General features: G+C 44.3%; 1 protein-coding gene across 2 annotated transcripts in view; it reads right to left on the reverse strand.

Annotated features, from left to right (window-relative positions):
* Nucleotides 1-26,414, reverse strand: part of GAS7 (growth arrest specific 7) — a 1,339,070-nt gene that overhangs the window by 184,964 nt on the left and 1,127,692 nt on the right. For both annotated transcript variants that reach the window (XM_085616727.1, XM_085616728.1), the window contains exon 9: nt 3,350-3,428. In XM_085616727.1, coding sequence (XP_085472853.1) covers nt 3,350-3,428 — 79 coding nt within the window. The remainder of the gene's footprint in view (nt 1-3,349; nt 3,429-26,414) is intronic.

The raw sequence follows: 26,414 nt of genomic DNA on the forward strand, positions 1-26,414 counted from the left end.
CGCATCCGATTGGACGTCACACACACACCCCTCAGCTCGCTACCAATGAGCTCCCCCGTCTTTTTTACACGCGCACTCCACCATTCGGACTCCAGGCGCGGTGCCCTTTAGACACCGGGAACCCAGCACCTGTTTCAGACCCCGATCTAATTAATTCAATCTGACAGCGCATTTAAGGCGGCGCCCGCTATCTCCAGTCCTCGTTACCGGGAGGCTGGAGCGGACGCGTAGGACACAGGCATATTCTGCCACTTGTTACAGTAAGGGTGTGAATGATGTGAATGACGAAACGGCATGCGTGTGTATCATTACCTTGGTATTATTACCTTGCTATTTATAAGCTGGCTTTCTTTCAGTGTCCGTTCCAAGATGATATGGGATTCGCTTGCATTGTGAACTATCATTATGTCTGTGTGACGATACCATCCATTTTTAACATTAAGTAAGCACTAGGCTGAGTGTTTTCTTCCTACAGAATTAACATAACAGTGGATCTCCACAAGTCAACGAATCCCATAAGACGGTGTGGGATTCGCTTGCATTGCATTGTTGAACCATCATTATGTCTGTGTGACGATACCATCTATTTTTAAACATGGATTAAGTACTAGGCTGTGTGTTTTCTTCCTACAGAAGTAAAATAACAGTGGATCTCCACAAGTCCCTCCCTCCCCCCTTGGAACAAGTTGCCCAACCGATTAGGGTAAGTTTGGTAGCAGTAATCACTGCTCCCAGGCTGCAATTGCTCACAATAAGTGTACACAAATAGAGTGTCACAGAGTCACAAACACTATTTTTCACCCTTAGAGTTCAATGCATGCATTGTTTTCTCTTTTTCCCTTTCGTTTACAGGTACGTTCGCATCAATAAGTTCTAAATAAATTTTGCTTTTTACCTTGTTTTATAGGCTTCACCCCTGGAAGCACCATATGAAGTGAAGTGTGGCCTTTGCCACACTCACGCTGTGGTAGTATCTTACCAACACATGGTAAGAACGGAGCCCTCACCTATACTTTGGTCCTGAAGAATGCCGCGGACCCGACAGGGCCTTTTTTGGCAGAAACATGTTGACCACACATAGGACGGTTAGGGGACATTAAAACCCTATATACCGTCACACATATTTTTAATATCATATAGTTGTCATTCACATTAAAATCACTTCTGACCACTATAATGATTTTTAACCTCACTCACAATCTCACGGGCCCCCACTTAACCATTTAGCAAGTGCATCCTTGTCGTCAAGTGTATGCCCGCCCTCTATCAAACGAAGGTTTTAGAGGGCGAGGACTGGTCAATGATGAAGCATGACACCAGGTGGTGTGTGAGACCAGTCCATAACTTTTTGTGAGATGCCCACACTTACGACGTTCCTGTAACTCGTTTTGGGTTATCACACTAGGAGCGGCTTCTTGTGGTAAACAGTTGTAGTGGAGGCTGCCAGCTCCTAGAACCCCTATGCCTCTAGTTCCCTCCTCCACAGATCCAGTGGAGACTTTGTGTGTGCTACCGCACCAGGTGCTCACTTTAGTTGGAGGCATCATTTTTGCAAGTATATTATGGTTTTAAAAGCGCTTGCTGCCTCCTTCCTGGCCTCCAGTAATTTTCGGTAACAATAAAAATGTCATGATGACTCTGGTGATTAATGTTCTTCCTAGAGAGAGATCGGAATTTTGTCTAATGGAAGATTTCACTCATGGAAAGGTAGCTCAGAGGGTTAATGTACCTGCTGCAAAGAACATGTACCATGCAGATCACAAAGTGCACATAATGTAAATAGGCCAGTGGGCTACTGCTTTTGTCAGAGAGATCCTTTTGTTACTTGCAGTTTAGAAGTTAAAATCTTAACATAGAACAGTGAGCTATTAACTGTCATCTACTCCGCAGCAACACAAGTCACATTTTTTATTAACTTTTGATACGTTTGAGCTACAAACAATGTATTAGTTTAAATGGTCAGATCATGCTTCAAAACTTGCATTATGAGGCAAATATGGCAGAGCCATTATTATTTAGAAAACATTTGCAAACTAGGATTTTTAGCCATTCATGTTTGAACTGCTGTTTTGGAAAAGGGAGAAGTGCTGATGACAGAAACTCCATGGCTCGGAGACAAATGGCTTGTGCTTCCACATTTTATCGTATTTGGGGACATTCTGTGATTAGAAGCATATCCCACTTTGTGAACACATTTTACTGTCAATAACTCATTATAACCGTAAATAATCATGTGTATCCATTGGTTGATAAAACTGGGCAGTGAAACCAAACAAATACAAAAAATTGGGATGTTTGCGCATTCTGGCCACGCCTCTGGCTCTGCCCACTGATCCAATCCTTGGGTTATTCCCGCCCTCTGATTCTCCGCCCACAGTTCCCCTACTTTTTTTCCCCCACTTCGACCACTGATATATCGTGTTGCTGTATAGTGGGAACACCACACCAGTAAAAAGTACCATACCTCTGATATTATTAATTCCAATAAACTGTTGACTAGCAGGTAGCCCACTGTACAACCTGATTAATGAGTCATTATCACACTGTTGTTAATAGGCACATTTTGTAAATATAGAACCTACATTTACAAACGTTACTAAAGATTCTGTATGGTCCCGTTATTTGCCAACTGTGTCCACTGGTGGACTCGGGCCGGAGGAGGTCCATGCGGTAAGTCGTGAGGGGGTGACACCATGAGTTACCCGCACAGGGTGACACCAACCCTAGTTACGCCACTGGACAGTGCGCACTGCGCACAGGCACCTCCTCCTCCTAAAAGGTTAGGTTGCTCTGCGCACACCGGCCCTGTTGGTGTCACCTCATGTGAGCGTGTCACCCGGTGCGTTCCGCACCCCCCGCACCCCCATAGTGACGCCGCTGCCTTAAGCCATCAGTAATCCTGCATTAATGGGTGTCTTTTTCTATTTGAAGTTCAAGTGCTCCATATAAATAACCCCTATATTAAGTATATTAAAAAATAACATCTGTGCTAGATTTTCACGCTCATATGACTGATGATGAAGTTCAGGCTTGAAGCGAACAAGGACACTCATATCTAAGCATGGAAAACGTACTTCTGGGAAATCGCTGACTTTACACAAATGATCATTTTACATCTTGTTTTGAATAAATCTACTCGGGCAATGGCGCTCTGCACTAGTTTTGAGCTATTCTAACTTTTTACTAATATCTATTTTTTGCACATGGTTTCTTTAATGTGACGGAGTAAGTAAAATAAATGAGTATGATAATATGAATTATAAACAAAGTTACAGAAAAGCGTAGACTAAGTGGTGCACATGCCAGAAAACTTTCTTAATTGCATATACTAGAAGACCAGTTTTATTACCTTGGAGGAAAATTTAAGATGCACTTCTGCCTCGTCTGCCAGACTTTTCTTAACTTGCGCCCACGCCTCCCCTAAGGTTCTGTCGGAAAAAAAAATAAGAACATTGAAGAGATGGTTTGTAGGTGTAAAAGCCTGATCATATGAACTTCTCATAAGAAACATATTAACCATATCTAAGAAATGATATTCGGCTAGTCCTACGCACGACCTACGGTGAAAACTCTGGACAAAAACATTCCAGAAACTATTTGCAATTCAGAAAAGTTTTGACAGCTTAATCATGTTGCGACATACTTGAAAGTGTAGAAGGGCAGACGCTACGTTCTGTATGTGGTTGACCAAGTAAAAGTGAATTGAGTAATCTATCAAAAAAGTTAGCTAGGTGAGGAAACTTAACGTGAAACTGAAACCAACGGGCAGTTACCATACATTTAACATTTTAAACTCCTCAAACTTGGCCTTAAGTCCAGCAATCATCCGTCAACCCCACCAGGCATATCAAGATTGGGTGGGGAAAACATACTGCAGGGACCAATTGACCTGCTACTGGGAGCTACCACCTGAAAGATCCCGCCCAAAGGATATATGGGCCCGTTCACGAGCTGGTTACAGCATATAGATATTGACGAGATCTAGTAACCCATGTAAGAGGCCATGTGTAAATACAAACGCATCCATGCTGGCAGACACATTGTGAGAGACACAGGCAGCCTGGTGGCACAATACTAAGGTGGACATTTCAGTTTAGGACTATAGATGCCCTCTCGTCCAACATTATGAGGGTAGCGATGTATTTGCGTTGCTGGCAATGTACTAAGCTGTTAATAATACTCTAACAATGGGGTACTGTTATGTGACTGTTAATGTTTGTGATGACTATGCAAAAATCTCAATTAAAAAATAAACAAATAAATTTCGGATGGGGAATACCGCTACCGTATACTGACATGGCTAGTGCTTGTGAGCTTGACAGTGGTGGGTAAATGGTTAATGCCATCTGGTTGATTCTATTCCTTCCTCTACCGATGCCTGGAAATTAAAGGCCATCTCTAGTTAGCTTGAGGAAGGCAGACTTGAGCATCAGTCAGCCTAGGTATAAAAACAGGCCTAAGTTACAAATAAAAACACCCTTAGATCTAAACTAATTTTCTTTAGCATCACAACACTAACCTCAATAGAAGCTGTGTTAATGACACCGATGGAAACCAAGCACAAATGCCACCCACAAAAAACAAGCAGCACGCTCTTATGTTTTTGCCAACGACCATGTTCAATGGTGGTTCATGAGGAAAGATTCAAGGAGCTGCAGCCTTTGCCAAGCTTGGGGAGTTACACAATCACCAGTATTATGCTGGTGCGGTGAAACATGTAACGTTACCAAAATCAAGCTGAGAATGCCTGAAACGTTTCCTCCCAATGTTTTGTTACAAAAAACGGAATTTGCTGCTTTACATTATTCAATCCAGCCTTCCGTAAACATTTTCGACAGCTCAAATTTATATGTATTTGCATGATGTTCATCCTTCGCTGTCGAAGACAGGGGCGGCTCCTCCGCAAAGAGCGTCGCCCCACTGCTCTCTGAGCAGGAAAAATATAAAGATAATAAAGTAGTTATCATTTTCTTCCGCAGGGTCGGGCTGGGTTAGGACGATGAGGGGCTGGAGGCACAGGGGGAGGAGTGGTTTGCACACTCCAAGTGGGCATGGCTGCTTGGCAAGCTGTCCTGCCTCAGCCAAACAGTCATGCGCACTTTGCATGTTCCCCACCAGAGTGCATTACGCAGCCTGGTGGGGAACATGCCCAGGCCCCCGGTCCCCATCAGAGGGCTGATCCATGGTGCTCAGACCAATCACAATGCTGCATTGTAGCTTTGTGATTGGATATGGGGAGCCTGGGAACTTCCTGGTTCTGGAGAAGTAGAGGAGAAACGCAGCTAGCGGACGAAGTAAGAGGTATTTATTTTAAATTACTATTTTGTCAATCCCCCCAAACCTGCCAGCCAGTCTCCACCTTCATTCTTTGCCAGCCTCTACTGGATTAAGACCTTGGTATTTCATTGGTTGATTGACCAGGCTCTGTGCATCCGAAGATGACTGAGTAGTCTCATTTGGGCATGGAACGTCCAGTCACACAAGAAGACATGTGATGATAATGTTGGTGATATGCGGGCAGCCCTGGACTTGCGCAGCTCATTTTCTTTGAGCTTCAGCATTAAGCCTCGCCTCAGAGGTTTGGCAGAGTTTGTGATCTAAGGAGGTGAGCAGTGCAATCGTGAATGGGGCTGCTCAGCCACTCAGGAAGGCACCAAGCTCCACTGCTGTTTCAGTCGGTGAAGAACGACCATTAAGCCTGATCCACCTGTGTGCCAGTCCACGGACACAGCTCTCATTGTATCCACACATGCTGCTTTGTAGCTCGCCCATCGCCACAGGGCTTGATAGGGTGTTAAGACTTGCACGTGAGTTGGATTAAAGTGAGGTAGATTTGCGCAATGTCAGCCTCGCACTCTTTTACCTGTTCCCATCTGTATCGAGTGGCAGGACATAATTGAAGATGGCTAGAGATAGGCAGGGCCCAGTGGATGACCAGCATGCCTTACGTGTTATGCTCGGTGCGTTCCACAATGCATGGACTCACCGACTTCCTGACCATTGAACCATCGAGGTTTCCTCTGCTCAGTCAGCCGGATCCAGTCTTCGCATTCAGAGTAGACAGTCCCTATCTCACCAAGGGTCACAGACACATCGGCTCCCCTCAAGTTGCTTAGCCCGCCAGTCGAGGCAGTTTATGGGATGTAGCCACTGTCAACAGCTGCTTAGAGCCACAGGTGAGAGCTAAGTGACAGGTGGGGATCAAAGCAGGTGAGCTACTCCAAGGAGTATGAGTGCTCCCCGTCAGAGGTACAACCCATCCCTGACACTCCATGCACTTACTGACGATAGCCAGGGTAGAGTTATGGTTAGGTAAGAGTTTCCATTTGAGGTTTCCTTAATAACTTTTGAGCCATTCAAAGAATCTGCATATAACTGTATAGTACAAAAGTTAATTAAATTTGAGTTTGGCTTCACAACTTTTGCTCAGATCCATGAAGCGAGAGTCAAAAAATGGTGAGGGGTTAATAGAGAGACATTTATGAATTTTAATCCATAGCATTTTTTTCTCAGTCATGCTGAACAAGTTGGCTGGATGGAATTACATCAAGATGAATCCCCAAAGGGGAAGAAAGGGTCTAAGGGAAAAGTTTAATGACCAAAACAACAGTTCAAATCCCCTATCCTTACATACAAAAAACAAATAGTGAACTGGTGGTCGTGAAAAAATGAGGAAATGAATGCAAAGAACAGATGAAATATAGAAAGATGCTATAATCAACTATTCTAAGTGTGGTTGACAGAAATAGAACATTGTACTCTTGATGCGGATTCCCATCAACTGCCAAGGGAGGCCAGTGTCATCACTTGGTAATCCTTCCTTCCTGTCACTACTCCTCTTAGCCAAGAGGCAGGTGTAGTAGGCAAGATCAGAGCAGAGTACAAGTTCCAAGGAGAAATCGACCAAGAGTGGCCATATGTATTCCTGTTGAAGGGTACTATGTGTAGTGAGTGCAGTGCAAGTGAAAAACTTTTAAAAAGGGAGTTGGACAGGGAAAACTGTGTTTATTAAATATCTCTGTTCCAATCCTATTAAAAAGATATGTAGCGGCAACTTTTAACAAATAGGTTGCATCATATAGGGGTCAACTAGTTTCAGCCAGATGGGACTATTTTCCCGGCTTTCTTCAGGACCAATACATAATTGCTACTGCAAGTGAAAAAAAGAAGAAAAAGTGGCAAGTTGTTCAGTAATACAACCTGGTACCTATCGACCTCACGGCAAGTAGGGTGTATTTCACTCCTGTTGAAAGAAAATAAAATACAGACGGTAGGTAGTGTTCTATTTCAGTATTCCTCAGTACATGCAAAGTTAGAAATAGGTTATCAAAAATGGTAACAACCGGATTGTCATTTATGAGTCAGAGCACAACAACTCACCTGACTTGTGTGAGCGTCAGACCTCACCTCACCCGGTAACAACTCAGGTAATTGAGACCCCGCCCTGTAAGTGTGAATCAAATTAGGGCGGATTATTCAACAGACTAAAAGATAGTGTTGAGAATATAAGAAAAGCGGTTAAAGGACAAGTTTCCAAGCACGTGTCCAGTAGGAATAAAACATCAGGAGACTGCTGTGTATGCTACTAAAGTGTAGAGATGCAGTTTCTCAAGTTAATAGAGAGAAGCCGAGCACCGATAAAAGATGGCGCCCTCGCATCTTATTCAGCAGAACACAAAGAAAATTACAAACAGTTGATACTACGGCATAGTGTAACGATATGCACAAAATTATCGCAATATTGCGGTCACAGAGACAGTATCAAAACGGATCAGGTTGAAGAACTAGCTGGTCATAGTATAGCTAGACAAAGTGGATTCGTGAAATACTAAGATGTGTCTCTAAAGGTGGAAAAACAGACTATTACAACTTGTCGCGATGCCTCTCGCGTTCGTTAGTGGAACCCCGTGGGCGTAGCTGTAAGATAGCTAGGGGTGGATAGTTTAGCCGTAATGATTCAGGAATCACACCTCGATTAGGACATAATCAGAAACAAGCCAAATATAGACACGCATGAGGACAAACTCACCTCTCCGTCGGTGCCTCGGTCCTTCCTGTGTTTGTGGGAGGTGCCGAGGCAACGTGTGACGGGAGTTTAAGGGCGTGAGTAGGTCATGTGACACTACACGCTGAGCACTGCAATTGACTCAGGGGAGTGGCGGTGCAGGACTACAGGATGACATCACTATATCCGGAAGTGGTAGTTCGTTTAGAAATATGTGAATCTGTCGGTGAATAAAAGGAGGGCTGGTCATTTGAGGGACAGACATTGTGTATGCAGCGCTATCGGATAAAGTGGATGTAACGCTAAGTATTCCTGAGGCCAAGACAAGAATCGCCAAGCTATCTGTATTGTATACACATGATAGAGAGTCTAGTCAATGGATGTAATGTACAACTAAATATAGCTATCAAGGCATAGGTTTCAGAATATGACCTTTTATAGAAGAGTCCATGGAATGGAGTCATTCAGGCCTTTTGTATCACTTTGGAGTTTAAAAACCCAACGTTGCTCTTTAGTGAACAAAAATTTGGCCTTATCACTCTGGTGGGACGGTATGAATGGTTTCTCCAAGACAGTCCAAGAGAAATCATCTGCCTGGTGGTTCAGATCCAAGAAGTGTCTGGTGAGTCTCGTATTGTCCTTCTTGCATCTGAAGGTGCTTTTGTGTTCTAGCATCCTAGTTTTAACCTTACGCGTCGTCATACCAACATATTGCAGATGGCATGGACATTGTATCAGATAGATAAGGTTATCACTATTGCAGTTAGTGTAGTTCTTCTGTATCCAAGACCTGGTTAAACCAAGATCTAGAGTTTTGGTATGTTTGGTTTGTGGGCATACTGTACAATTTCCGCACGGGAAATGACCCTGGACAGGTGGGAGGTTCCAAAGGGTGCCTACTCTCCTAGGTTCTTGTTCCCTAGTGCGTGTATGTACTAGTCTATCCCTCAGGTTGGATCCCCGTTTGAAGGCAAAGAGTGGAAGTGGAATCTTCGTTTTCGTGGTGTTCAAAAAGCGCCAGTTTCTCCGAATGCACTTCTGAATACCATTGGACAGAGTACTGAAGGTGTTCACAAAGGTAAGGCGACCTGATGGTGGTTTTTCTATCTTGTTCTCTAGCAGAGCCTCTCGGTGGTTGTTGAGAGCCCGTTTGCGGGCATTCTTAACCAGCCTCTTAGGATAGAGTCTAGCTGAAAGTTGATCCGTGAGGGCATTGGCATGATGATTGTAGAGATCAATCGATGAACAATTACGTCGCAAGCGTAAAAATTGTCCATATGGCAGATTGTCGCGCAATGCCTTTGGATGCGGACTATCGTAGCGAAGCAGCGAATTGCGAGCCATGGGTTTACGATAAAGCTCGCTGCCCAATCCAGTGCATGTTGAAAAAATGGACAGATCGAGAAAGGCTATCGTAGAAGGATGCATCTCTAGAGTGAACTTCAAAAATGCATTCTGTGTGTTGAGCCACTCTTGAAATTGTTTGACCGATTCTTGATTACCCCGCCAAATCACGAGGATATCATCGATATACCTCTTCCAGAGTCTGATAGACTCATGGAAGGGGTTTACTTAGTTGAGGACGTGGTTCTGCTCAAATTTATGCATGTATAGATTCGCTAGAGATGGTGCAAAAATACTCCCCATGCTCGTACCTGACACTTGTAAGAAGATCTTGTCCTCAAATTTGAAGAAATTCTCCTTCATAGCCAGACGCGCTAGGTCCATGATGAAGTTGACCGGAGTGATAGAGTTGAGTTCTGTTTCTCTCAAGATTGAGGCAATTGTATCCAAAGTTTCATCTTGTGGAATCGAGGTGTAGAGTGATTCTACATCAAATGAAACAAGTAGATCTAGACTGGGATTGAAATCTACAGTGGGAAGCAGACGTAGGACGTCTTTGGTGTCCTGGAGGTAAGTAGGCATCAAACGTACCAGTGGTCTCAGGAAGAAATCTACAAATGTAGACAGGGGTTCAAGCAGGGAGCCAATGCCGGAAATGATGGGTCTTCCGGGAGGTGGTCGCTGCAACTTGTGGATCTTTGGAAGTATATAAAAGTATGGCATGACCGGATGAGCGGTCTGCAGAAATTCCTTTTCATGGGATGTAATCCATCCTTCATTGAAGCCTTCCTCTACCTTGTTAGTTATGATCCTACTGATTCTTTCCGTTGGATCTTCCTTCAGTAATCGGTAGAACCTCTTATCATCAAGTTGTCTCAAGCACTCAGTACGATAAACTGTCGTATCTAAAATCACTATGGCACCGCCTTTATCAGCTGGTTTTATAGTGATTTCTCTGTCCTCTGTAAGTGCATGGAGTGCCAGCTGTTCATTTCTGGGTAGGTTGCTATAGCACCCTCTGTTATTTTGACAAAGGGTATTGATTTCTTCGAGAACTGCTCTTTCAAAAGCAAGGACCTGAGGTGGAATGGCATGTGTCGGTGGATTAAAAGTTGAGCGTTTTTTCAGGCCTGTGTTGATGTTGTCTGTGGAGGGCTCAATTACTTCTTTATTTTTGAAGAAATGATGAAGGCGAACCTTCCGGAAAAATTTAGCTAGTTCGCATTGAACCTGGAAGTTGTCGCCTGTTGACGTTGTCACGAAACCGAGCCCTTTATTCAGAACTGTAATTTCAGCCTGTGTGAGAATCTTAGTGCTCAAGTTCTCAATCAAGTCTCCTGTGGGTTCTGTTCGGGTGTTGAAAGGTTCTGTTTGGCCCTGCTCCGGGTGTTCATTTGAGGGGCAGTTGGGGTCTTTTGGTCGTTCCAGTGAACTTGAGCTTGTCGGTTTCTCCTCCTGCCTCTTGATCTGCCTGGGCCTACCCCTAAAAAAGACTGGTTGTTGAAGTCTTGGGGGTACATCTGATAGGGCGCATTGGGTGCTTGAAACTGCTGTGGGGGAAAGCCCCATGGGGTCGGAGGCCACCACTGTTGGAATTGTGGCATCGGGTACCCTCTCCATGGGCGTCTCATCCCTCTACCTCTAAATTGTTGTTTGTTAGTTAAGGGTGTGTCTGTCTCACTCAAATCATCCTCAGAACTACTTCCTGAGTAGGTTGACCCATACCTTTTACCTTTTTTATTAAATTCAACTGGTGTGTAACCCTCACTAGTATAGGGGTAAACCACTTCCAGTTTAAATTTGGCCAGGTCTTTTTTGAACTTCTCAATCTTTGAAAGAAGGATGCCTTCTTTGAAGTCTTTATTGGATTTATTAGCTTCGTCTTGTTGTTTCTTAAACAGTGTGCTGGTGATAGTTGTTTTGATTTGTGCCTCATTAATTTGAATTTCAACCAGGATAGCATCCGCTGCACGCTTGGCCGTGCTGATTATAAGAATCAGCCAGTCGCGTGTGCAGCGCCATGCTATCAGTGACCAATCTTTTAAAAATTTCTTGTCTTGAAGAAATAATCGAGGGGCATTAGTCACGATCAAACCTGGGGGTGCGCAGTTACTGCGTAGATATTCTGCCATTATAGCACCATGGATGACCGTGCGTGAATGGGATTTCTTAAGGATCAGAATCTTGTCCCAATCTTCTATATTAGGTGTGCTTGTAGAGGCAGCAAGGTTACCTAAAATACTAGGTGTGTTATCTAAAATAGACTGATAGAATGAGTCATCATATGTGAGTCCACTGAATTCTGCCATATCGAGGATAGGACAGAGACATAGAGTGTAGCAACTGTTCTTAGGGAAGAGTTATTCAAACTGGTACACGGCTTGGACAAGTAAAAGACCGCTTTATAAGATTTATCACCACAAGGTTGATATTTCAGTAAAAAAAGACCCGCAGCCGGCAGCTGCTCAAGAACATCAAGATGAATCCCCAAAGGGGAAGAAAGGGTCTAAGGGAAAAGTTTAATGACCAAAACAACAGTTCAAATCCCCTATCCTTACATACAAAAAACAAATAGTGAACTGGTGGTCGTGAAAAAATGAGGAAATGAATGCAAAGAACAGATGAAATATAGAAAGATGCTATAATCAACTATTCTAAGTGTGGTTGACAGAAATAGAACATTGTACTCTTGATGCGGATTCCCATCAACTGCCAAGGGAGGCCAGTGTCATCACTTGGTAATCCTTCCTTCCTGTCACTACTCCTCTTAGCCAAGAGGCAGGTGTAGTAGGCAAGATCAGAGCAGAGTACAAGTTCCAAGGAGAAATCGACCAAGAGTGGCCATATGTATTCCTGTTGAAGGGTACTATGTGTAGTGAGTGCAGTGCAAGTGAAAAACTTTTAAAAAGGGAGTTGGACAGGGAAAACTGTGTTTATTAAATATCTCTGTTCCAATCCTATTAAAAAGATATGTAGCGGCAACTTTTAACAAATAGGTTGCATCATATAGGGGTCAACTAGTTTCAGCCAGATGGGACTATTTTCCCGGCTTTCTTCAGGACCAATACATAATTGCTACTGCAAGTGAAAAAAAGAAGAAAAAGTGGCAAGTTGTTCAGTAATACAACCTGGTACCTATCGACCTCACGGCAAGTAGGGTGTATTTCACTCCTGTTGAAAGAAAATAAAATACAGACGGTAGGTAGTGTTCTATTTCAGTATTCCTCAGTACATGCAAAGTTAGAAATAGGTTATCAAAAATGGTAACAACCGGATTGTCATTTATGAGACAGAGCACAACAACTCACCTGACTTGTGTGAGCGTCAGACCTCACCTCACCCGGTAACAACTCAGGTAATTGAGACCCCGCCCTGTAAGTGTGAATCAAATTAGGGCGGATTATTCAACAGACTAAAAGATAGTGTTGAGAATATAAGAAAAGCGGTTAAAGGACAAGTTTCCAAGCACGTGTCCAGTAGGAATAAAACATCAGGAGACTGCTGTGTATGCTACTAAAGTGTAGAGATGCAGTTTCTCAAGTTAATAGAGAGAAGCCGAGCACCGATAAAAGATGGCGCCCTCGCATCTTATTAAGCAGAACCCAAAGAAAGTTACAAACAGTTGATACTACGGCATAGTGTAACGATATGCACAAAATTATCGCAATATTGCGGTCACAGAGACAGTATCAAAACGGATCAGGTTGAAGAACTAGCTGGTCATAGTATAGCTAGACAAAGTGGATTCGTGAAATACTAAGATGTGTCTCTAAAGGTGGAAAAACAGACTATTACAACTTGTCGCGATGCCTCTCGCGTTCGTTAGTGGAACCCCGTGGGCGTAGCTGTAAGATAGCTAGGGGTGGATAGTTTAGCCGTAATGATTCAGGAATCACACCTCGATTAGGACATAATCAGAAACAAGCCAAATATAGACACGCATGAGGACAAACTCACCTCTCCGTCGGTGCCTCGGTCCTTCCTGTGTTTGTGGGAGGTGCCGAGGCAACGTGTGACGGGAGTTTAAGGGCGTGAGTAGGTCATGTGACACTCCACGCTGAGCACTGCAATTGACTCAGGGGAGTGGCGGTGCAGGACTACAGGATGACATCACTATATCCGGAAGTGGTAGTTCGTTTAGAAATATGTGAATCTGTCGGTGAATAAAAGGAGGGCTGGTCATTTGAGGGACAGACATTGTGTATGCAGCGCTATCGGATAAAGTGGATGTAACGCTGAGTATTCCTGAGGCCAAGACAAGAATCGCCAAGCTATCTGTATTGTATACACATGATAGAGAGTCTAGTCAATGGATGTAATGTACAACTAAATATAGCTATCAAGGCATAGGTTTCAGAATATGACCTTTTATAGAAGAGTCCATGGAATGGAGTCATTCAGGCCTTTTGTATCACTTTGGAGTTTAAAAACCCAACCCACTTCTTGGATCTGAACCACCAGGCAGATGATTTCTCTTGGACTGTCTTGGAGAAACCATTCATACCGTCCCACCAGAGTGATAAGGCCAAATTTTTGTTCACTAAAGAGCAACGTTGGGTTTTTAAACTCCAAAGTGATACAAAAGGCCTGAATGACTCCATTCCATGGACTCTTCTATAAAAGGTCATATTCTGAAACCTATGCCTTGATAGCTATATTTAGTTGTACATTACATCCATTGACTAGACTCTCTATCATGTGTATACAATACAGATAGCTTGGCGATTCTTGTCTTGGCCTCAGGAATACTTAGCGTTACATCCACTTTATCCGATAGCGCTGCATACACAATGTCTGTCCCTCAAATGACCAGCCCTCCTTTTATTCACCGACAGATTCACATATTTCTAAACGAACTACCACTTCCGGATATAGTGATGTCATCCTGTAGTCCTGCACCGCCACTCCCCTGAGTCAATTGCAGTGCTCAGCGTGGAGTGTCACATGACCTACTCACGCCCTTAAACTCCCGTCACACGTTGCCTCGGCACCTCCCACAAACACAGGAAGGACTGAGGCACCGACGGAGAGGTGAGTTTGTCCTCATGCGTGTCTATATTTGGCTTGTTTCTGATTATGTCCTAATCGAGGTGTGATTCCTGAATCATTACGGCTAAACTATCCACCCCTAGCTATCTTACAGCTACGCCCACGGGGTTCCACTAACGAACGCGAGAGGCATCGCGACAAGTTGTAATAGTCTGTTTTTCCACCTTTAGAGACACATCTTAGTATTTCACGAATCCACTTTGTCTAGCTATACTATGACCAGCTAGTTCTTCAACCTGATCCGTTTTGATACTGTCTCTGTGACCGCAATATTGCGATAATTTTGTGCATATCGTTACACTATGCCGTAGTATCAACTGTTTGTAATTTTCTTTGGGTTCTGCTGAATAAGATGCGAGGGCGCCATCTTTTATCGGTGCTCGGCTTCTCTCTATTAACTTGAGAAACTGCATCTCTACACTTTAGTAGCATACACAGCAGTCTCCTGATGTTTTATTCCTACTGGACACGTGCTTGGAAACTTGTCCTTTAACCGCTTTTCTTATATTCTCAACACTATCTTTTAGTCTGTTGAATAATCCGCCCTAATTTGATTCACACTTACAGGGCGGGGTCTCAATTACCTGAGTTGTTACCGGGTGAGGTGAGGTCTGACGCTCACACAAGTCAGGTGAGTTGTTGTGCTCTGTCTCATAAATGACAATCCGGTTGTTACCATTTTTGATAACCTATTTCTAACTTTGCATGTACTGAGGAATACTGAAATAGAACACTACCTACCGTCTGTATTTTATTTTCTTTCAACAGGAGTGAAATACACCCTACTTGCCGTGAGGTCGATAGGTACCAGGTTGTATTACTGAACAACTTGCCACTTTTTCTTCTTTTTTTCACTTGCAGTAGCAATTATGTATTGGTCCTGAAGAAGGCCGGGAAAATAGTCCCATCTGGCTGAAACTAGTTGACCCCTATATGATGCAACCTATTTGTTAAAAGTTGCCGCTACATATCTTTTTAATAGGATTGGAACAGAGATATTTAATAAACACAGTTTTCCCTGTCCAACTCCCTTTTTAAAAGTTTTTCACTTGCACTGCACTCACTACACATAGTACCCTTCAACAGGAATACATATGGCCACTCTTGGTCGATTTCTCCTTGGAACTTGTACTCTGCTCTGATCTTGCCTACTACACCTGCCTCTTGGCTAAGAGGAGTAGTGACAGGAAGGAAGGATTACCAAGTGATGACACTGGCCTCCCTTGGCAGTTGATGGGAATCCGCATCAAGAGTACAATGTTCTATTTCTGTCAACCACACTTAGAATAGTTGATTATAGCATCTTTCTATATTTCATCTGTTCTTTGCATTCATTTCCTCATTTTTTCACGACCACCAGTTCACTATTTGTTTTTTGTATGTAAGGATAGGGGATTTGAACTGTTGTTTTGGTCATTAAACTTTTCCCTTAGACCCTTTCTTCCCCTTTGGGGATTCATCTTGATGTTCTTGAGCAGCTGCCGGCTGCGGGTCTTTTTTTACTGAAATATCAACCTTGTGGTGATAAATCTTATAAAGCGGTCTTTTACTTGTCCAAGCCGTGTACCAGTTTGAATAACTCTTCCCTAAGAACAGTTGCTACACTCTATGTCTCTGTCCTATCCTCGATATGGCAGAATTCAGTGGACTCACATATGATGACTCATTCTATCAGTCTATTTTAGATAACACACCTAGTATTTTAGGTAACCTTGCTGCCTCTACAAGCACACCTAATATAGAAGATTGGGACAAGATTCTGATCCTTAAGAAATCCCATTCACGCACGGTCATCCATGGTGCTATAATGGCAGAATATCTACGCAGTAACTGCGCACCCCCAGGTTTGATCGTGACTAATGCCCCTCGATTATTTCTTCAAGACAAGAAATTTTTAAAAGATTGGTCACTGATAGCATGGCGCTGCACGCGCGACTGGCTGATTCTTATAATCAGCACGGCCAAGCGTGCAGCGGATGCTATCCTGGTTGAAATTCAAATTAATGAGGCACAAATCAAAACAACTATCACCAGCACACTGTTTAAGAAACAACAAGACGAAGCTAATAAATCCAATAAAGACTTCAAAGAAGGCATCCTTCTTTCAAAGATTGAGAAGTTCAAAAAAGACCTGGCCAAATTTAAACTGGAAGTGGTTTACCCCTATACTAGTGAGGGTTACACACCAGTTGAATTTAATAAAAAAGGTAAAAGGCATGGGTCAACCTACTCAGGAAGTAGTTCTGAGGATGATTTGAGTGAGACAGACACACCCTTAACTAACAAACAACAATTTAGAGGTAGAGGGATGAGACGCCCATGGAGAGGGTACCCGATGCCACAATTCCAACAGTGGTGGCCTCCGACCCCATGGGGCTTTCCCCCACAGCAGTTTCAAGCACCCAATGCGCCCTATCAGATGTACCCCCAAGACTTCAACAACCAGTCTTTTTTAGGGGTAGGCCCAGGCAGATCAAGAGGCAGGAGGAGAAACCGACAAGCTCAAGTTCACTGGAACGACCAAAAGACCCCAACTGCCCCTCAAATGAACACCCGGAGCAGGGCCAAACAGAACCTTTCAACACCCGAACAGAACCCACAGGAGACTTGATTGAGAACTTGAGCACTAAGATTCTCACACAGGCTGAAATTACAGTTCTGAATAAAGGGCTCGGTTTCGTGACAACGTCAACAGGCGACAACTTCCAGGTTCAATGCGAACTAGCTAAATTTTTCCGGAAGGTTCGCCTTCATCATTTCTTCAAAAATAAAGAAGTAATTGAGCCCTCCACAGACAACATCAACACAGGCCTGAAAAAACGCTCAACTTTTAATCCACCGACACATGCCATTCCACCTCAGGTCCTTGCTTTTGAAAGAGCAGTTCTCGAAGAAATCAATACCCTTTGTCAAAATAACAGAGGGTGCTATAGCAACCTACCCAGAAATGAACAGCTGGCACTCCATGCACTTACAGAGGACAGAGAAATCACTATAAAACCAGCTGATAAAGGCGGTGCCATAGTGATTTTAGATACGACAGTTTATCGTACTGAGTGCTTGAGACAACTTGATGATAAGAGGTTCTACCGATTACTGAAGGAAGATCCAACGGAAAGAATCAGTAGGATCATAACTAACAAGGTAGAGGAAGGCTTCAATGAAGGATGGATTACATCCCATGAAAAGGAATTTCTGCAGACCGCTCATCCGGTCATGCCATACTTTTATATACTTCCAAAGATCCACAAGTTGCAGCGACCACCTCCCGGAAGACCCATCATTTCCGGCATTGGCTCCCTGCTTGAACCCCTGTCTACATTTGTAGATTTCTTCCTGAGACCACTGGTACGTTTGATGCCTACTTACCTCCAGGACACCAAAGACGTCCTACGTCTGCTTCCCACTGTAGATTTCAATCCCAGTCTAGATCTACTTGTTTCATTTGATGTAGAATCACTCTACACCTCGATTCCACAAGATGAAACTTTGGATACAATTGCCTCAATCTTGAGAGAAACAGAACTCAACTCTATCACTCCGGTCAACTTCATCATGGACCTAGCGCGTCTGGCTATGAAGGAGAATTTCTTCAAATTTGAGGACAAGATCTTCTTACAAGTGTCAGGTACGAGCATGGGGAGTATTTTTGCACCATCTCTAGCGAATCTATACATGCATAAATTTGAGCAGAACCACGTCCTCAACGAAGTAAACCCCTTCCATGAGTCTATCAGACTCTGGAAGAGGTATATCGATGATATCCTCGTGATTTGGCGGGGTAATCAAGAATCGGTCAAACAATTTCAAGAGTGGCTCAACACACAGAATGCATTTTTGAAGTTCACTCTAGAGATGCATCCTTCTACGATAGCCTTTCTCGATCTGTCCATTTTTTCAACATGCACTGGATTGGGCAGCGAGCTTTATCGTAAACCCATGGCTCGCAATTCGCTGCTTCGCTACGATAGTCAGCATCCAAAGGCATTGCGCGACAATCTGCCATATGGACAATTTTTACGCTTGCGACGTAATTGTTCATCGATTGATCTCTACAATCATCATGCCAATGCCCTCACGGATCAACTTTCAGCTAGACTCTATCCTAAGAGGCTGGTTAAGAATGCCCGCAAACGGGCTCTCAACAACCACCGAGAGGCTCTGCTAGAGAACAAGATAGAAAAACCACCATCAGGTCGCCTTACCTTTGTGAACACCTTCAGTACTCTGTCCAATGGTATTCAGAAGTGCATTCGGAGAAACTGGCGCTTTTTGAACACCACGAAAACGAAGATTCCACTTCCACTCTTTGCCTTCAAACGGGGATCCAACCTGAGGGATAGACTAGTACATACACGCACTAGGGAACAAGAACCTAGGAGAGTAGGCACCCTTTGGAACCTCCCACCTGTCCAGGGTCATTTCCCGTGCGGAAATTGTACAGTATGCCCACAAACCAAACATACCAAAACTCTAGATCTTGGTTTAACCAGGTCTTGGATACAGAAGAACTACACTAACTGCAATAGTGATAACCTTATCTATCTGATACAATGTCCATGCCATCTGCAATATGTTGGTATGACGACGCGTAAGGTTAAAACTAGGATGCTAGAACACAAAAGCACCTTCAGATGCAAGAAGGACAATACGAGACTCACCAGACACTTCTTGGATCTGAACCACCAGGCAGATGATTTCTCTTGGACTGTCTTGGAGAAACCATTCATACCGTCCCACCAGAGTGATAAGGCCAAATTTTTGTTCACTAAAGAGCAACGTTGGGTTTTTAAACTCCAAAGTGATACAAAAGGCCTGAATGACTCCATTCCATGGACTCTTCTATAAAAGGTCATATTCTGAAACCTATGCCTTGATAGCTATATTTAGTTGTACATTACATCCATTGACTAGACTCTCTATCATGTGTATACAATACAGATAGCTTGGCGATTCTTGTCTTGGCCTCAGGAATACTCAGCGTTACATCCACTTTATCCGATAGCGCTGCATACACAATGTCTGTCCCTCAAATGACCAGCCCTCCTTTTATTCACCGACAGATTCACATATTTCTAAACGAACTACCACTTCCGGATATAGTGATGTCATCCTGTAGTCCTGCACCGCCACTCCCCTGAGTCAATTGCAGTGCTCAGCGTGGAGTGTCACATGACCTACTCACGCCCTTAAACTCCCGTCACACGTTGCCTCGGCACCTCCCACAAACACAGGAAGGACCGAGGCACCGACGGAGAGGTGAGTTTGTCCTCATGCGTGTCTATATTTGGCTTGTTTCTGATTATGTCCTAATCGAGGTGTGATTCCTGAATCATTACGGCTAAACTATCCACCCCTAGCTATCTTACAGCTACGCCCACGGGGTTCCACTAACGAACGCGAGAGGCATCGCGACAAGTTGTAATAGTCTGTTTTTCCACCTTTAGAGACACATCTTAGTATTTCACGAATCCACTTTGTCTAGCTATACTATGACCAGCTAGTTCTTCAACCTGATCCGTTTTGATACTGTCTCTGTGACCGCAATATTGCGATAATTTTGTGCATATCGTTACACTATGCCGTAGTATCAACTGTTTGTAACTTTCTTTGGGTTCTGCTGAATAAGATGCGAGGGCGCCATCTTTTATCGGTGCTCGGCTTCTCTCTATTAACTTGAGAAACTGCATCTCTACACTTTAGTAGCATACACAGCAGTCTCCTGATGTTTTATTCCTACTGGACACGTGCTTGGAAACTTGTCCTTTAACCGCTTTTCTTATATTCTCAACACTATCTTTTAGTCTGTTGAATAATCCGCCCTAATTTGATTCACACTTACAGGGCGGGGTCTCAATTACCTGAGTTGTTACCGGGTGAGGTGAGGTCTGACGCTCACACAAGTCAGGTGAGTTGTTGTGCTCTGTCTCATAAATGACAATCCGGTTGTTACCATTTTTGATAACCTATTTCTAACTTTGCATGTACTGAGGAATACTGAAATAGAACACTACCTACCGTCTGTATTTTATTTTCTTTCAACAGGAGTGAAATACACCCTACTTGCCGTGAGGTCGATAGGTACCAGGTTGTATTACTGAACAACTTGCCACTTTTTCTTCTTTTTTTCACTTGCAGTAGCAATTATGTATTGGTCCTGAAGAAAGCCGGGAAAATAGTCCCATCTGGCTGAAACTAGTTGACCCCTATATGATGCAACCTATTTGTTAAAAGTTGCCGCTACATATCTTTTTAATAGGATTGGAACAGAGATATTTAATAAACACAGTTTTCCCTGTCCAACTCCCTTTTTAAAAGTTTTTCACTTGCACTGCACACACTACACATAGTACCCTTCAACAGGAATACATATGGCCACTCTTGGTCGATTTCTCCTTGGAACTTGTACTCTGCTCTGATCTTGCCTACTACACCTGCCTCTTGGCTAAGAGGAGTAGTGACAGGAAGGAAGGATTACCAAGTGATGACACTGGCCTCCCTTGGCAGTTGATGGGAATCCGCATCAAGAGTACAATGTTCTATTTCTGTCAACCACACTTAGAATAGTTGATTATAGCATCTTTCTATATTTCATCTGTTCTTTGCATTCATTTCCTCATTTTTTCACGACCACCAGTTCACTATTTGTTTTTTGTATGGATGGAATTACACCAAGCTTCACATTAATTTAACTCAAGGAAGAGCTTCTGTTTGGGTTGGAGCAAATCCATCCAGTAGTTTCTTGACAAATTAAGAGTAAAAAAAAAAATGGTGGGCTTGCAAGGGTTAAATGATAGCGGGATCTTGACTGTTAATCCACAGACATCCACGCATTTGGTTCTGCATTAAAAAAATAACCAAAGGGTGGTTTTTCCTCGCATCATCCATTTTTAGTCCGCTCACCAAAAGTTAGATCAACTAACCCAACGTTCGATTGGCTCGCAGGAAATATATTTCAGCTACAACAACAACAATAAGAGAACTTAGCCCATGTCCTAAACAAAATAAAAGGAGACACAAGGCTCCAGATGCAGCATACCCGGAGTGTTGGCTCAAAGGAACCCCTTCTTCCTCAATGAATAAAATAAAAATAGCTGAAATTGATACTTGGTTCGTGGACATCTTGGCTGTCTTTGTTGCCCCCAGCACAGCTCTCGAGATTCAGGAACACTGAACCAGGGACCATAAAGCTACACCGATCATATGGCCACTATCCACAGCAAGTTTCACAGGCTGGTTGTGGACTGTTCATGAGGCTTGCAGATCTGAAATAAGGTCCACAGACCTCACAAAAGGTCCAACAAGGGTTTGTAAACCCAACAATAGGGTCCACAAACACAAAAAGCAGATAAAAGGAAAAAACGGGGCCAGGACAAAGTCCAGGCTCTTTAGAAAATCCCCATGTGTCAGCAGGGGTTGGCCATCTATGGCGGGTTGGGGTTGCACTTGGCCAAAATAATGTCGAAAAGACTGCAAATTCAATCCTCTGCCAGAGATTCACACCTATCTACCATGTCACAAATATCCAGGCCTTGCCATGGGGACTGATGCTCAAATGTTCAAGAAAGGGGTGACGTTGCCCAAAGGCTCTAACATATGAAATGGTAGGGAATGGCCAAAGATGAGGCGCAGACCCCACAGATCTATGTGGGGTAGGCCATCTTAGGAGCAGGCAGCCAAGGAGAGAGGCATGGTGGTGGGAGAGATTGACCTACATAGTAACTCAGCCATGGTGCTGCCTACATCTCCCCCGGGCTCTCCGAAGCAGTTGACTGAAGTTACAGATGAGGACTGTGAATTGGAACCGAGAGCTGCACTGGCCATCACCTGATGCCATCTGATCAGATTATATGACTTGGACACTGAAATAACCTTTATGTACTGCACATGTTGTTGTTGTCATATTGCCATGGGGGGAGGGACAGGGTGAATGCATGTCGGTATAATGGTCAGAGCATGGGAACATTGATGCAAGTGGATGGGCTGGGTCCGACAACACACTACCACACGTTGCCAGTACTTGATCTTTCCCAGAGACCGAGATGGAACAGCTGAGTGCACAAGTTATTTGGGTTATGCAATGGACAGTCTACCATTGTAGTCTCAAAATGGGAATGGGAGTTGGGAGTTACACAGTTGTCATGGTTAATGTGGATATGTCTTTCACCGCAATCAGTGCAGATGATAGCAGTTAATGGCCCAGGCAGATTGATACAGGCAAAGAGAGCGAAAATATGGTGATTATGCGATAATGACTACCACACAAGAGGAGTTATTTCATAGGTACATGGTCATGACCTGGAATGTGCTGGGGATGACTATCCCCTAAACGCCACAATATTCACACATTCTTGAAGCACAGGGGTGTACATATTGCATAATATCTTCGAAGCCATAGAAACTGTTGAGGAGGTGGTGGGGGGGACAGGTCATGGACACTGCCTGTTTGGCGTACACCGGGGGGTGATGTTTTGGATTTCCTCTGCACTCCCACTGGTGATTTATTGTAGGGTCATAGACAAAAAAGGGTGCTATATGGTAGCGGAGGGAGTCTTAGGCAGGGAACCACTGTCACTACTGGTGATTTCTGCCCCCAATAGTAACCAACCACACTTTCTAGATGGCCTCAACCCCACATTGGTGCGGGACCTGGTGGCCCACGCATACAAGGTGGAGACAAACTGTATACATGCTATAATTCTAGACAGATTGACACCTCCACTGCAGGTAGCTAGACAACATCACAACATTTTGATTCATGGAATATGGACAGACAACTCAATGGCATGTGGTCAAGGATGCACCCATAACAGCTTCGAATACTCCTACTGTTCCCCTAACATCTTCTTACAAGCAGTGATCTGCTACTGTGCAATGAGGTGATGACCTGGAGTGTCATGGAGACAGAATACTTGGGTTGGACACTATCGGACCACAGCCCACTTACGACGGCAGTACGATAGGGAAGACACCACGCACAAATACATACATAGAGACTTAACACTCAAGCCTTGCTAAACACAAGATATTGAGAATCATTTGGAATACACTGACCAGTATTTTAATGACAATGATGGAACAGCATCAGGCAGTGGTTTAGAATGGGACGCATTTAAAGTGGTAGTCCATGGGCTGTATATTAAAACTTTACACTGCATAAAACGCACATTGATCACGGTGGCAGAAGACCAAATCAGAGGGGCAGAGGTAGACTGGGAGAGGATCAGGAGACATACGTAACCTTGTTGGTCTGCATCAGAATGTAGAGAGCTGGAGGAGTACCTGGGGTGGAGAGATTACTGGGAATAAATCATCAGTCAACACACCGAAGGGGACAGGTCAGGTCGATAGTTGGCATGCCTCCTCCGCACTGACACCCCTAGAACTCCCATAGAGACCATAACATTGCCATCAGGAGAGATCGTCACTACCAAAGCCACAATTAATACAGTGTTAGCATATTATCACACCACGCTATATACACTGGAGGATACAGTGGATGGTACAACCCTGTGCTCCTATGTGGACATGTGGACAAGCTACCGATCCCAAGGCTACGCCCCTCAGAGACCCACCCTAGACGGGCCGCTCATGATAATGGAAATAAATGCCGCAATAGATCAGATGCTTAGAGAGGTGCTGAACGTTGTCCTACCTAAGCAAGATCATGATCCAATCGACATGCGCTCCTATGGGCCCCTCTCATTATTAATCACTGACAGCAAAATACTCTGGATGGTTACAGTGAATAGATTGACCCCAATAATCACAACACAGATTTACCCTGATCAAATGGGTTTATACCAGGGAGGAATACATTTCTCAACCTCAGGAAAGTGTTTCCCATAATGGAGCTAACGCTGAAGGATGGTACACCTTCCGGTGGTTATGTTCCTAGATATTGAGAAGACATTTGACACTGTGGGGTGGCCATATCTGATGGCAGTGTTGGAAAAAATGGGATTTGGGTAGGGGTTGGCATGTTGTATAGGACTCTTATACATGGAGCCCACCACCAGGGTCTGCACAGGTCGAGACATCTCTGATCCATTATCCATAGGCCGGGGCACAAGGCAAGGGTGCCCACTCTCCCTACTAATTTGCCCAGCCATAGAACCACTTGTATGCCTGCTTAGGCTCAAAGGTCCGGAATGGGGAATACTGAATAATGGAATCTGGGACACCGTACCCTTATATGCAAAGGATGTGCTTGTGTGATCCGCAGCAGACATTTCCCCCTGTGGTAGCTATGCTAGAGGAATTTGGGGACATAACAGGTCACATATTTCATCTACAACAAGCTTATTCCCACTCAGGAAACTGACTGACACCAAGCAAGCTGGGATGCCATAAGTTGGCCTGGACTGGAAATACAACCCTTTCAAATATCCGGGAGTTCATGTATAGCACACCGACAATTACCTAACACAAGGGAATTTGACTAAGGTGGTGACCAGCACTAGGCAGCCGGTGTAAGTTTGGAAAACCCTTCTCCTCCCCCGAATGGGCAAGGTGGCAATTGCTAAAATGTTTGTGCTGCCAATGCTGTTGTACCACTTCTCAGCCCTCCCAGTGTGGATCCCTAAGGTGTTCTTTCGGGAACTGGATAGTGTGCTGACAGATTTGATATGGGGGCAGGTAGGACACTGGTAGCACTACGTAGGTTGTATAACCCACTGGATGGGTGAAGTTCGGATCACTGACCTACACGTTGAATTATGCGGCAGCTCATCTGCAGGGGTCCATGAAGTCGCTATCAGACACTATCAGCTCTGAGATTTTGATCATGGACCTCCCTCAGTTGGACTGGTTAATGGGACCACAAGTCGGGGACGCCTCCATGAATAAGCTGGCAAGGGTACTGAAATACTGTTGGCATACATATGTGCTCTCCAGGGCAACTTCTATATCATATTCTCCGAGCCAGCCACTGAGGGTGTTCCCAGACTTTCACAAAAAAGGAACTGACAAGGGAGAGGGACTGGTTTATAGTGACCACAATGGATGGGCTGCTAATGTCCATGGCCACACTTCTGGGTGGACACAGGAGCTCTGCACAGGGGAAGAAAAGTTCTGTAATATTGGGTTGTCCAGAATTTTGTGCAGGAGGGTTCGAATGGGATGGAGGGATGATGTGGCATCCTGGGAATGGCAGGAGGTGCCTGGCATCTACAAATTTCCATCTACACCTATAAAACCCTGCACAAGGGATTGATAGAGAGGAAATCCCAGGACATATAAAACGACAACAGCAGAAGCATGGACAGCTTGAAGAAGATACCCTGTAAATATGGACTAGGGACTTTGTCTGCAGCTAACCATAGGACCAGATGGGTCCTTGAGAACCAGCTAGGAGAAGATCTGGAGTCCACTGTCACTCCAAGTGCTCTGCAAGACAACTAGGAGACTTTGGGGCTTGGGAGTGTGGGCAGGATGTGCTCTGCTGGTTCATAACGGAGAGGAGCACCAGGAGAGGCAAGACTGGTGCATACAGTCATTAAATCAAGCTCCTCATGAAGCACGATGTTAGTGGGTCTAGGCAGAGAAGAACACTGATGCGCTCTCTGCATGAGAAACACCGCATGTGGGGGAGAAAGCAGAAAACGCAATGTCATGGTCAGCGCAGTACAGGAGCTGCGCGCAGGGAGCTAGCCGGGTTGCAGGGGCCTTGGGGTCCTCCGCAACCTCCCAACAATTGGTACTACTGTGGTTGCCCCCTGTGGAACCGGGGCACTCAATAAAAAAAAGAAAAACATTCAGCAGGCGGCGGGTCAGTAACAGAGTGAACCCAGTCATTAATCATGCATTTCTCAGTCAAGGGAGCACCCCATAATGCCCTGTGATGGCCAATTTGTATATCTTCTTTTACTTGTAGAGCCCCAAAGAGAAGCAGGGGAAAAACCAACCTGGCCACCCGTGTTCTGGGGACTGCAGGAGGTGCAGAAGCCCCCAAGAATGATTTAAAGAAAACAAACCCTATGTCTCCCATGTCATGCGATGCATTATCTACTTAACT

Source organism: Triturus cristatus, chromosome 7, assembly GCF_964204655.1.
Source record: "Triturus cristatus chromosome 7, aTriCri1.1, whole genome shotgun sequence".
Classification (NCBI taxonomy): Eukaryota; Metazoa; Chordata; class Amphibia; order Caudata; family Salamandridae; genus Triturus; species Triturus cristatus.